This window comes from Pistacia vera, unplaced genomic scaffold (genome assembly GCF_008641045.1).
Source record: "Pistacia vera cultivar Batoury unplaced genomic scaffold, PisVer_v2 Contig729, whole genome shotgun sequence".
Classification (NCBI taxonomy): Eukaryota; Viridiplantae; Streptophyta; class Magnoliopsida; order Sapindales; family Anacardiaceae; genus Pistacia; species Pistacia vera.
The window spans coordinates 91,271-105,373 of NW_022196589.1; the positions used below are offsets into that span (position 1 = coordinate 91,271).

Genomic DNA, 14,103 nt, shown 5'->3' on the forward strand with positions numbered 1-14,103 from the left:
ATATAAACCAATTTATAAGTTTTAAAATTAAGTTGATTTATTTGTTTATAATTTTTATGTGCTTATAAATTTGGTTTATAAGCAAAAAAAAAAAAAAAAAAAAAAAAAAATTGAGAGAATCTACTTTTTTTTTTTCTTATAAATTAATTTGATTAAGTATATTATCACATTACTTTTATTTAAATTTAAAATTTCATCATATAACTTTATTTATTATTCGATAAAATAATATAGTACATTTTTTAATCATTTTAATAATAAAATGTACGTATAAACCATATTTTATCAAACGCATCAATTACTTATTAATCACTTATAAATACTTTAATAAAAAATATAATTACTTAAATTTTAAATACTTATAAGCATCAATTATTTATTAATTACTTATAAATACTTTAATAAAAAATATAATTATTTAAATTTTAAATATTTATAAACTCACATTATTTTATATACACTCATTGCTTATAAACTAATTTTGATTGGCCAAATAAGCTCGGGGAAACAGGCTCTTAGTCATGCTTATAAAATCCAAATTCTTACAATCATTTCCTTTGAAAGGAGAATCGATTCCACATAGTACAGGCCATATAACGTGTATATATAGAGATCTTCAGGCATCACTTCATTCTACATTACCAAAATTAACTTCACTTCTTCACCCTTAAACCTCTCCAAAACCCTTTAAAGAATTAACCGATCTACAAGCATGGCAACAACACTTGCTTTACTACCAAAGCCACGGTGGTCTGACGTCGCTGATGATGATGATGGTAATGGCGAGGATCTGAACTCTCGTCTTCTTCCTCCAACCGAAGTGATAGGTCCTGACGAGAATGGGATAAAGAGAGTGATTGAATACAAGTTCAATGATGAAAGAAAGATCATCAAGGTCACCACCGTTTCCAGGGTGAAAAAAATCAAAACGGTTGTCAATAAACGAGTTCTTGAGCGGAGGTCTTGGACTAAATTTGGCGACGCCGTGAATGAGGACGTCGGCACTAGGCTTACTGTCACCTCTACTGAGGATATATTGCTTGAAAGGCCCAAGGCTCCAGGTTCGTTTCTCCTTAATTTCACCTTCAACCTTTATTACTCTTTTTCTTTTCAATTTCTATCTGAGTTGTAATTTTTAATTCCAGTAAACACAAGTTCACAAGTTCAAGAATCAAGATTTAATAAAATTTAAGTATATAATAAAAGAAGAGTTTCTTTTATTAAGAAACATACTTATTTCCATATACATACCGCATAACTAGTGTTGGTCCATTGCATAAGTGAGTTTTAATTATCTAAGTAAAGAAACTATTAAGAATTGGGTCAGGGCATAAGAAGACATCTCTAAGATTCATAGAATTTCTTCTTGAATTACTATTTGTATATGAATACTTATTTTTAGCTCTGGTACTGCCAACAGGAAGCACAACTGAGGAAATCATAGCTGCAGGAGACTCTTTGGGCCAAAAAGGTGGGGCTATTCTCATGGTTTGCCGAAATTGTGGCAAGAAAGGTGACCACTGGACGGCTAGGTGTCCTTACAAGGATCTTGCTGCACAAGCCGAAGCCTCGAATACGAATGATGCTAATCCAAATGCAGCACCTTCTTCTTCTGGGACTGCCATGACTACTTATATCCCACCAAGTAAGAGAGGAGGTGCTTTAAGCAGCAGCATTAAAGGATCAGACATGACGCGAATGCATAATGATGAAAATGGGGTTAAAGTCAGAAACATATCCGAAGACGCTTCTGAAGCTGACTTGCGAGATCTCTTTGGTGTTTTTGGACCGCTCACTCGTGTTCATATCCTCTGTGATCGCAAGACTGGTTGTAGCAGAGGTATTGGCTTCGTGAATTTTGTCAAGAAGGAAGATGCTGTGAGAGCTATTCAAAAGCTTGATGGCTATGGTTATGATAGCCTCATCCTTAGAGTTGAGTGGGCTGCATCAAGACCAAATTAGAGAGATATTGCTTTCTGCTGAAGGGAATTTAACTCTGGATAATCTAGTTAAGGTGTTTAGGAACATTGAATTCAATTTAGTTTTCTTACTTGAACAAGTTACCATTTATACCATATCGTTGATTTGTTAGTTTCCTATAGCTCCTGAATGACACTTCAATTCTACTGTTATAAGCGTAATAATGTACATTCTTATTGCTGAATTCTCTTTTCTGTAGTTTCTCAGTTCATATTGTGTTTTAAGAAGTGATTTTTTATCTTTTATTTTTCACTGCATCACTTAACTGTTCTAACTAGGGAGCTAAAAAGGTCCTTAGAAGTTCAGATTATATTAGTGAATAAACTTGAGAGATCATATTACAATGGACAAAAGCCTAATTTTCACCTAAGTTCGTGGCACCAGTTGCTCACGGCGGTGCCAATTCAGACACTAGCCTTCAGCAGAAACCTTCCCCTTAGCAACACTGATAATGTATTCAATCTCATCGGCAACTTCTTTCATTGAAGGTCGATTCTGCCTTCGCTCATCCAAACAAGCCGCTGCAAGTAACCCCAATGCCTTAATTGTCTCCAAGTCTAAGTTGGTAGCTTTCTCCTTGAGAACTGGATCAACAGCATCCATCAACCTCTCTTCATCAATAATCTTTTTCATATAAACCACCAAGTTCACATTTTCTTCTTCTCTGTTAAAATCTATAGCCCTCTTTGATGTCAACAGCTCAAGCAACACAACTCCAAAGCTATAAACATCACTCTTATCAGTAAGCTGAAAATTAAGGTAATATTCAGGGTCAAGATAACCAAGGGTTCCTTGAGCAGTAGTGAAAATATGACTATCATTGTTTTCTGAAATCTCAACCAGCCTGGATAGCCCAAAGTCAGAAACTTTGGCATTAAGTTTTTCATCAAGTAAAATGTTGCTTGATTTCACATCCCGGTGATAAATGGGCGGAACTGCAGCCGAGTGGAGATAAGCTAGACCTTCAGCAGTCTGGTGAGCAATGAATAGGCGAAGATGCCAAGGCAGGGGAGCCCATTTACCATTAAAGTAACAATGTAGGTGATCAAAGAGTGTGCCATTAGGAATGTACTCATAAACCAGTAAGGGCTGATCAAGCTCTACGCAACAACCAAGAAGTCTCACGAGGCACCTATGGTTCACCTGGCATAGGATTCGGACCTCATTGAGGACTTGATCGGTGCCCTTGGTATTACCTAGCTTGGCACGTTTTATGGCTGTAATGGTTCCATCATCAAGAATGCCCTTGAAGACCTCCCCAAAGCCTCCAGATCCTATGAGGTTGTCTTTGGAGAAGTTGTTGGTTGCTTTTATTATTTCTTTTCCAGAGAAAATCTTGGATGATTTGCCATTGTTTTTGGTCCTTAACATCTCTTCACGCTCCCTGATAATATTCTTTTGAGCTTCTTGCTTCATGCGCTTGTTTTGTTTCAACACAAGAACTACTATCATGACGGCAAGCGAAATTCCACCCAATGTAGCAACCATGCCTGATAAATAAGAAAAAAATATCAGAGAATAAAGATAGGTTGACAAACATTTCTCACAAACTTTGACGTGACAGCTCACAATTGGTCAGCTCGCATTTGGTTAGACAGGATCCATTGTTGGACAGACGAAACCCATTGCGAGCTGACACATCGCGTTTGTGAGAGAAAGTTAGTGAGAAGGGTTTGTGAGTATAATATTACTGAATATCAGGTGTCACCAGCATACAAACATTACTATTCACCCAAATTTACAAATTTTTTTATGCCAAAATAAGCAAGGAAAAAGAGGTACAGGATCATTTAAGAAGAAAAAGGGTAGTCTCGTTTATCATTTTCACTTCAATTGCTAAATTTGCTCCAGTTCATCTTGACTTCAAAAAGACTTTGTATAAAATATTGAGAAATGGAGGAATTTCAGCTAGTGACATGTAATAGGGATAAAAATTAAGGTTTTTATATGGGAAGTAGTCTAGCACATACCAGCAATTAGCATTGTTTGTTTCTTTTGATGTTTGCAACCTCGCCCGTGCGGACATTTTTCACCTAAACAAGAGAGAAGATACAATTAACTACTTTTTCTGCTAGAAAAAAACTGTCTTCAAACTGTTTGCATAGCTATGTGAAGGACCTAGCAAGACTCAATCGTATTATACTATAATTAATTTGGAAATAAAATTTCAATATTTGCGGAATCGTTATAACAAATAGTAGATACTACAGAAGTATATATAGTTTAAGCAAATCAAAATAATGATATACTCACGTCGGCACAATCCGTTGACAGGATCCCAATCAAACCCAGCATTGCAAAAGCACCTTTTCTGCCCAGAATTCATGGGATCAACCAGGCACTTTGAATGTAATAAGGGTTTGCAATCTATTGGGAGCTTGCAAGTTGGCTCCTGTGGCAATCCCCACTCTAACTCCATTGCAGGGGCAGGCCACGTCTTCGTTGGCACCCAATGAGTGTCCAAGTTCACAAAACTCTGGTACGCTGCACATCCTCCATTAATATGGACCTTCACCACATACGAATTCTGCGAACCTCCAGTCTTAAACACACAACACAAAGATGTGCTCTTACAGAGAGGTGCATTGTTGTTAATATAGTCGTGACATATGCTGTTTGATGAACAATTTATAGGAGCTTGCAAATGTAACATCGCGTCCGAACAGTTGAGTAACAAAATAGTGTTACTACTTGTGATGTTAAATGGGAGATTGTCATCAAGCTGAATGCCTTCAGTTGCCATATCACTTGCAATGCAAGTCTTGCCAGAGAGGCCGGCAGGCCGGATAATTATCCGCTGGGTTAATGGATTGATATCTGTGATCATGTAGGATGATTTGTTGAGGGCATCAAACCATAGAGTGCCTGCAGTGCAACGAATTTTGTAGGCTTGGTCACCGCAATTTGGATCAGTGCTCAGCGGATATGGCACAGGAGTGCGTCCACAGTTCCCACAACGTACCACAGCCGAAGCAAACGTTGTGCAGGATAGCAAAGTCACTATGAGGATCAATATTTTGAGCACACTCCTCTTCATTGAAAGCTAAATGGATAGCTCTGTTGTGAACAGAAGGAGCTAGATAGCTAGATTTACTGGACTAAAGAAAATGCAAAAGACAATTATAATGGTCAGGTTAGAAACCTAGTCCTATAATATTTAATTGATAGAATTCCCTAATGTTGAAAATGCCCATTTTATGAGTTCAAGTGAGATGGTCTTTGCAACTGGGTTTACAGTGATTGGCTGCGTGTTTGCACGTGAGATGAAAATGGATGGACTAATTCTTTGGGAGTCCAGTGCGCAAATTAGGGGACATACTTCTAGCTTGTTACATTGTACAATGCTGGTTTCGGTTTTCTCAAAATATGTAACAATTTCTTAGGAAGATATGTATTTTCAATTCAAGAAGATGATATATAATATTAATAGTGCAACATCACAGTTATGAATACCAATGAACTAACTTGCTGGAAATTGAAAGAAATGCCAGGCCATCTTTATATATAATAATTGTGAGATACAGAAGTTCTTGAGAATTACCATACATCAAGACCTTGCATCACTTGTACCTTGCATGAGTATGTTCCCATGTCGGCTCAATATTTCAAGATCCAAAGCTAATACTAATTGTTTATTATCCCATTGCCATGTTTCCAGTAAACAATGACAGAATTCAAAGAAAGTACTTCTTCCAAAACGATTTCCATTGATTGTATCTGTCACATCCCCATTGTTAATACTAACTGCGTAGGCAGCACGAATAAGCTTTCAACCATTTCGGAAAACACAATAACCGATCTCACAGATTCGGTCCAGTCAGAGAGCCATCCATAAGTCCCCGAGCCCAAATCCTATGGAACTCAAAGCGGGTTCTTAACGGAATTGACATCTAAACATTCACACAGATCGTTATATTCCCGTATGGATTCCAGATCACAAAAGTTTCGAGAACCCTCCAGTGAGAAACTTTATCTGGTGCCAAATTGTGCAGATACAGCTTGTCTGTGGAGATACATCAATAATAATGATGGAGTTAACTATTTCTTTTTCCAATGGCTGCTGCTGCAGCTTCCGAGAAGACAATCTAACTGGAAACCAAGATTAAAGATTTGGGTCATGATCATCACCATGATGCGTTTTGTGTTTTTTCACTACCACAAAATGAACAAGCTTAGGTGAATTTTAACCATGCCCAAAAAAGATCGTATCATTATCCCAACACTATAGTCTTATCATTATAATTTTTTTTTTTTTTTTTTTTTAACTACAGCTATTGTGTAAGACTGTAAGTTCATGTATACCTTAATTGATTCATTTCTACTGCAACAGAATATATGATGTGCCTTATTCAGTTTTTGGACTAATTAAACTTTTGAGTAAAAAAATTCTTCTTTTGAGTATAGATGAAAAGAAACTTCACCGAAGTTCTTTCGTTACCATGACTGGAGCAGTTGATAAGATAAGTGCGTGAAGCAACTGCTAGTACTGGCGTCCTATAAAACAGAATGCTTTCTGCCTTTCTCATATCAAAATTTTAGCTTACGTTATGTATCAGAAATTTGCAGGAAAAAACAGGCCAATTTTTGCTTTTATTAGCTATTAAGTAACAGAGTAACAGTACTTATGGCTCTAAATTAATCAAGTTACTAGTCTTTTAAGCGAAGGTGGCTGCATATGAGGTATTATATGATATTTCAAGTAAAAAGATGAGAGCTCTCTGAACGTTATAAGCATTAGCTTTGGAAAGAAGAAGGATTGATAAGAGAGCTCTCTGCAATTAAAAAGTTTATAACCAAGATATCTTTTATTCTGAACAATTCTTGGTTCTACATCAAAGACTTTGGATTTTTCAATCTATACTTTGTTTATTTGTGGTAATGCTTCAAATTTAAGGAGCTATCACAATTCTTCTGAATTTGTCTTAAAATGACAGTATATTACTGAAAAGACTTTGGCACCACATCCACATATTGAAGTAGCTCTAATCCGATGAGCAACACTTTCGTTGCCCACCTTGGCACATCCAAACATCCTGAGACTTGGTAGTTCCAATGTCACTACAACTGATGTGAAAGGTAAGACTGCTGTTGAATTCTATGCCTAGGCTTCGATGATCAGTTGTGACGCAACGAGTTAGCATGATAAAACAAGGCTAGCATTCGGCTACACCTTTAAAATTGATAATAAGTCTTAATCACAGAAACTTAAGTCTTAAAATCTGAAATAAGTCTGAATAATTCATTGAATAATATCCAAAACGAAAAATAAGCTTATATACGGTGACAACCAACCCTAATTAGACTCCTAATAACAAAAGAAAATAAAAACTAAATTAATTAAAACAAGAAAACTCGAAATAAAATAGGAAAAACGTGCAGACAACTAAAACATCCCCGAAACACGTCAAAACGGTGGATTTTGACCTCGAAAACGACTTGCAACTAACTACAGTGGATTGTCATGTCGACGAACTCGAAATAAGCTTTCCAACAGTATCTTACAAGCCCTGTAACTCCTTTTGGATAAGAAGTTATGGCCGTTTGAATGGGACATGCTCATTTAGGACTTTTGGGCTTTACGTATGAACTTCTGACGTTCAACCCGCTCTATGAATTTATCCACCAGACGTTCCACATCAAACTGTTATGCGCATGTCGCCTGCTGGACTAATGATTCGCTGTTGATAGATGTCAATAAATTGGAACCACGCATATGCATCTTAAGATTTCTTAACAACCAGACAACCTTGGAGATGGTGCCCATAAAATATAGACCGAACCAAATTGGTGGAGTTTATGCAACTTTCTCTATGCTGTGAAGGCTTCTTAAAAACCAGGGAACTTTCATTATGGAACATTTTTATGTCAAGAACTGTGTGGAACTAATTATGGAGCCATATACTTATGCAGACAGATCAACTGATATTTTTCCCAGTATTATACTTTTGAATACTATTCGAGTGTGGTGATTCTTTTACACTGAAACTCAACATGAAAGGAAACGTAAGATAAGTTGTCATTATAATTTTCATTAATTACTGCAGCAGTCATGTAATTTTATCTATTTATCCTTTTATGGAGATGTCATGTTCTTAGTAGATGAAAATTATGTCTTAACTGATGGATAGTACAATCTGTTTGTAACAGAGGTAATTAATTACTTGCAGTACTATCGTTTTTAACCTAAATGTCCTTCTCAGAATTCTCAGGCTTAAGGAATTTGGTTCAAACAAGAAAGGATATGAACCAGCTGATAAAACTTATCTAAATCCAGAAAATGACTTATCAACTAAGACCTGTAGCAAACTCCAAAAAAAGCATGACACTTCATCTTTAGATTTTTGGACTAGGTCTCCAATGAGCTCAGAAATAGGTACAACAGAAGATAGCCCATTTGCCTTAAAGAGTCAACACAGATTTTAATGAGTGACGCCATGGATAGCACCTTCTCACCTTGTAGCAACACATCAAGGTAGACCTTTCTAGCTCCATCAGTCAACAGACGCAACACTAGCCCCAAACCCGTTTCAATGTGGACCTCCCTTTGCTTTCAATCAGAGAGTTAGGTACTCCTGCCTAAAGATCAATTACTTGCTAAATAGTGAGAGCTGAAGACATGTACCAGGCCTGCAACCGGGGCAGCAACCCAACTTATAAATCCGAAGTAGTTGAACTCCACACGAAAAAAAATTCTAGAATTCAATGAACGATTGAATACCAAAAAATAAATGAATTCATACTACAAAAGTGATATTTCTCTGCCATAACGATTAAATATCATTGAAGGATTTAAACTGAATTTAGAATAAATTCATTCACTTATTGTAAGAATAATCTGATATCTATAGTACTTTCCATAGACTCTTTCAAAGTAAAATATAACAAGTAAAATGAATTGCAGTGTTTGGCTGATTGAATTCATAAATATTTTCTTCAATTGCGTTCATAATTAGATTTTAACATTTTATTATTCAGTTTGTTGTATCTGCGGGGAGCTGCTGGCATGGATAAATTTAACTTTCAGAAATTTTGCTCTGTTATTTCTGCTTCCCAGGTCATGAGTACTATTGGCTAACTTTTCTTGTTTTCCACACACTTCTGTTCGAATCAAGAGCCCAGAACGATACAGAGGCAAAGAGTAATATACATTAAACAAGGCCCTTCGGCCATGAAACATAGTTACATAGACATTGTTCTGGAGATCACAAATTTATACAATATATCACAGATCTAACCTTCGTGATATTAGAACCTTCACAATTCAACAACACAAATTAAGCGTTTGGTCCCTTTGGTTTTTCCAAACGCCTAATTCTTCTATAATACCTTCAGGTTTTACACCAGCAAGGCAGCAACACAGTTGCTATGACACAGAGCATATGGCCCCTTTGGTTTTCCACATGCTTATTTCCTATAAGCACCATCCATAAAAGAAAAAGAAAAAACTATCATAAAATAGAATATCATTTCATATTCTAAACACAATTACCACAATTCATCACCATATGTAACAAGTTCCACGCCTTCAGCTTTCTTCAAGCATGGCACTTGCAACTCCATAAACCATTTTTTTTTTTTTTTGTTTTTAACTAAGATCATGCAGCAACTCGACGAGAAGTGAGGCGACAAACGGGAGATTGAACTCCGGTTGATATGATAATTTGTGTGGTAGTAGAAGCAGGAGCTGATGTTGAGAAGCCACAATCAGGTTGAAACAAATGCATATCAGAAGTCTGAAACCGACCTGAATCACCTGGAAGTCTCATGTACGAAGCCGATGGTGACTCACTCAACCATGACCCGAAGGAACCTTCATTTCCATTCTTGTATTGCATGATGGCTCTATAAACAAAAGGAATAAGACCCTCCATTTCTTTCCTTTTCCTGAGAAGACCAGTAAAGTGAGAGAGAGATTATCAAAAGTTGCAAATTTGGCCCTTGGTGTTGATTTGGAAGAGCGAAGACAGAGAGAGGATTGCTTTATAAGAGGGAGAGGAGGAGTAGCGACGTGGCGTAATGGGTTAAATCTAGCTCTTCACGCTAAGCCACGCAAGATTTTGAAGGCTACGTCAAACGCAAACCCGCACGAAGACCTTGAAAGTTATTTTCATTTTGAAAACTATGGCTAAACTACAGCCATCTCCATTACATCTCACCAAATCTTAGTGGAATCTTATGTTTATCCCCATATTTTAATTATATTTTTCCTATGTTTGTTTGATGAGTTTAAGCTTTTTTAATACGATTGGTCGGTTTCTCCTTCTTTATTGTATTTTTTTGAACCCTTCTGGCCAGCCATTTTCTTCTTGCTTGTATTATTTTATTTTATATATTTCTTTTTGTGTGTTTGTTTAGATGTGGTTTTAGAGTAAGGTTTTATAATATGAGTTGGTGGTTCTTTCAGGGTGCGCCACATGTTTGATTACAAGATCAAATGATATCATTCTTTGTTTGGCGAAGTGTCTCAAGTTAGAATTATACTTTCAAGATCAGATCGATGTAGTTGTTTCATCCGAATTTAATTCTTGTTTCTGTATATAATTATAATTATGCGGGAATTCTTCCATTGACAGAATCAACTGAAATTGGCAGACCATCATCCATTGGTTTCCAAATCTTTTGTTGTTCTTTTAATATAAAAACTTGCTTCCTAACATCACCCAGATTAGCTGGACTCCATTAACATTTTCAGGTTTCCTTTGGATTTATTCGTACTTTTGCTGGTTTTGTCTAAGAATTCTAAATGAATGGTCAAATGTTGGGGATTTGGATCGTTTGCTTCTCAAATTTCCCAATCTAAATTTTATCTTATTGACTTAATTGACTACCATACAGGAGATTCATCTCATCATTCAGAAACTTGAAGCTATATTTATGAATATATATATATATATATATATATTCCCATCAAAATGACAAGCTCATTGAAGTCGTGGCACATTGTAATTTTCACAAAATTTTATCCAAACCCACAGTACTGATCAAGTCATTAAAATTGACCAAATAATATTAAATTCTGAATACCCTTGTGGATTAAATCCTGAACTCTTAAGTTGATTAATCCAAAAGCATAACCCAGACACACAAAATCAAGAAAAAGAGTGTTCCCCATGTTGAAACTTGAAAATCAAATCAATGGAAACATATCTAAATCTAGTTGTCAACAATCTGGCCCTGGCCGACCTGTGTTTATGGATAACAGATTTTAGAAAACGAAACAACGTGTAAACCTGCATCTAAAAATGATAAGAACATAAACAGAAGATAAAAGAAAACAAAAATCAAAAAATTAAAGTCGCTGACATATTGAAGTTGTAAATTAGTAAAATGGGGTCTGCTTTCTTCATCAAAATAACCACTTCGTTGTCTGGATTGTAGATGCAGTCATGGTTGGCATCATCAAATCATCACACGGCTAGAAATTAACCATTGGTGTCGTTATCTTAATCCAATAAAAATATTAGCTTCAAAGAAGAGATCGAATCCATCCCTCCCCCGCCAAGTCCTAAGCAAAAGCCAAAAAACTGTGTGCGTTGAGGAGACTTTAGTGTGTTATTGTGGAGAGGGTTAGGTAAAGCCTGAAGAGACGATGAAGCCTCGAACTTTCTATTATTTATTTATTTTTATTTTTATTTCTCCATCAACTCTTCATATCCAACTTGATCATTTTTATCATCAATTCATTGGAATACTTTTCCTTTGACAAATTTAAATATTTTTCTTACAATATTTGGCTATTTGCATAAAAAAAATATATTTTTAGAAGAATTGTGTCAATAATATTGGGTTTATATCGTGGGATACTCAATTATAAGGGTGGTTGAGTGGTGCGATAGGGACTCTTGAATAAGAGATCTTGAGTTCAATTTCTCTCGGTTGTTAATATGGGTAACCACTTGTGGCTTTACCAGCCTGAAACCACTAGAAGTTTTACCTCTCGGTTAACTTCAAGGCCTTAGGGATCCCGAACCATTGTTTCGAATTTTTTTTGTTTGTTGAAGATTGGAATTGGCAATAAATAAATAAGGCAATTATGAAGTTCAAGTGGGGAAGGCAATTAATTAGATGAGTCATCTAGTTGTGAAATAAATTAAGATAAATGGTAACATTAAGTTATTGATTTAATCACTTTCAGAGTCATTTTCCTTTTGTGGACTTTGATTTTTAGTCTCTGTCTTTGGATTAATTAATAATGTTTCTAGATATTCTACTTAATGACATAATGAATCATGCCTTCAACAATGTAAATATTAATTTAAGCTTATAATCGCTCCACTTATCTAAATCATTCTATATAGTATTATAAAAATTAAATAAATGTATAATAATTTCGCCAATCTCGAATTAAATTTTATAAACCATCCATTTCATATGCCTGTTTTTATAAAACAGTTATTCAATTCATGGCCCATGGAGTTGAGTTTTTGACCCACTAATCCGCCCACTTATAAAAATGGGCTCAAGGTCGATCAAATATTTCTTCCCAGGTCAGATTTTTTTTTTTTTTAAAAAAAAAAAATTTATGTATGGGAAATAATTTTTAGCCCTCACCAATTTGATAAGTAACCTCATAGTTTATTTTAATGAAATTAAAAGGGTAATTTTATATTTTATATTTGAGAAAAAGTAATTTTATATTCTAAATCCATCTTATATTATTTAATTCTTAAAAAAAAAAAAAATGAAGAATCCTCTTACAAACAGAAAAATCCATCAATTTAATAATTAAATAAAGATGATATTATATAAATAAAATGTAACAAAAGGAAAATTTATTTCAATTATGTTCTTCTATTTTAAATAAATAGGTTTTATAAATATATTTATTATCTATGGGACAAAATAACTTAGTTTTAATTCGTTAAAAGATTGCAAGTGATTCATAACAAAAATTTTCTTTAATTATTCATGAAAAAAATGTTTAAAAAAAAGTTCGATTATATAAATAATTCCAAAAAAAAAAAAAAAAAAAAGTGATTTGTAGGGGAATATAAAAGTGGAGAGGATGCTATTATATAAGTTTTGAGATTAGAACATAAACTGAATATGATTTAAGAAAATTTCTAAAAACAATAAATCTAATTGAGGTATCCGGGCCACCCTCATGGTACTGGAACATTCTACAAGCTCATAGGGTCAAGATAATTGCACAAATATGGTGGTTACTTCATTCGAACACGAGACCGGTCGGGGGTCACTAACAAGTCAGACCTCTACAAACCATCCGGAAACAAGGGAAGATATTGATTCTGAACTCGTTTTTGTTGTTGTCATTTCTATTAATTAGTTCTAATATTACTCTTATAAATAGGGTATATGTTTCTTGGAAAAATGAGATTGATTAATTATTTGTTTGGCAATTCGATGCGTTTGACTTGTAATCTAAAAATAATTTTCAAAAACTAGAATATGACTCAATTTTTTCAGATGTATTTAATATTTGACGTTTTTATATTAAAAACTATAGAAAACTATTAAAAAAGGTTTTTAACCGTTTTATAAATTTACACTAGTTTTTAGTTGGGGTGTTCGGTTCCGGGTACCCGGCATTTTTTGAAGGAACCGGAATCAGAATCGAAACCAACGGTTCCTTGAAATTTGGAACCGGAACCGACGATTGCGGTTCCTAGGTACCCAAAACCGAAACCTGTAACAACGGTTCCGGTTCCGGTTCTGGGTACCCTATAAAATTATAATGACCTCCCAAAAGTTTTTAAAATGGCAAAAAAAAAAAAAAAAACCTCAAAAACTTACAAATACCCCCTCACCTGGAACTTGTTAACAAAAATAAAATTACAAATTATAAATTCAAAATTATAAACTCTATTACTTTGTAAAGATAGATTCTCAAAAGTCAAACCAACTTACTTTAAATGTTATGAAATATAAATATAAACGTATTCACATTACTTTTTCTACAAAAGTTTTTATTAACCCCCTACTCTTTAATTTTATTTTATATTAGTCTTGGTTCTCGGTTTCAGTTTCAAAAATTTAGAACCGGAACCTACCCGTTGACGGCTAGTTCCAGGTAGTAACCGGAACCAAACCCTGGGTATCCGCTGGTTCCGATTCCAATCGGTTCTTTCAAACACCCCTAGTTTTTAGCATTCTATCCGAAAA

General features: G+C 34.9%; 3 protein-coding genes across 3 annotated transcripts; 1 reads left to right on the forward strand and 2 right to left on the reverse strand.

Annotated features, from left to right (window-relative positions):
- Positions 1–712: 712 nt before the first annotated feature.
- On the forward strand, positions 713–1,962 carry LOC116114952 (eukaryotic translation initiation factor 3 subunit G-like). Its single transcript, XM_031401083.1, has 2 exons — positions 713–1,061; positions 1,421–1,962. The coding sequence occupies exons 1-2, from the start codon at positions 713–715 to the stop codon at positions 1,960–1,962; spliced, it is 891 nt and encodes a 296-aa protein (XP_031256943.1).
- A 429-nt stretch (positions 1,963–2,391) lies between these two features.
- Positions 2,392–5,017, reverse strand: LOC116114961 (wall-associated receptor kinase-like 20). The gene is made up of 3 exons (XM_031401097.1): positions 4,234–5,017; positions 3,951–4,013; positions 2,392–3,470 (listed from the first exon to the last, which is right to left on the reverse strand). Exons 1-3 carry the CDS (start codon positions 5,015–5,017, stop codon positions 2,392–2,394), a joined length of 1,926 nt encoding a protein of 641 aa, XP_031256957.1.
- A 4,030-nt stretch (positions 5,018–9,047) lies between these two features.
- LOC116114994 lies at positions 9,048–9,946 on the reverse strand. The gene has a single exon (XM_031401136.1). It carries the CDS (start codon positions 9,849–9,851, stop codon positions 9,576–9,578), a length of 276 nt encoding a protein of 91 aa, XP_031256996.1. The 5' UTR covers positions 9,852–9,946; the 3' UTR covers positions 9,048–9,575.
- Positions 9,947–14,103: the final 4,157 nt, after the last annotated feature.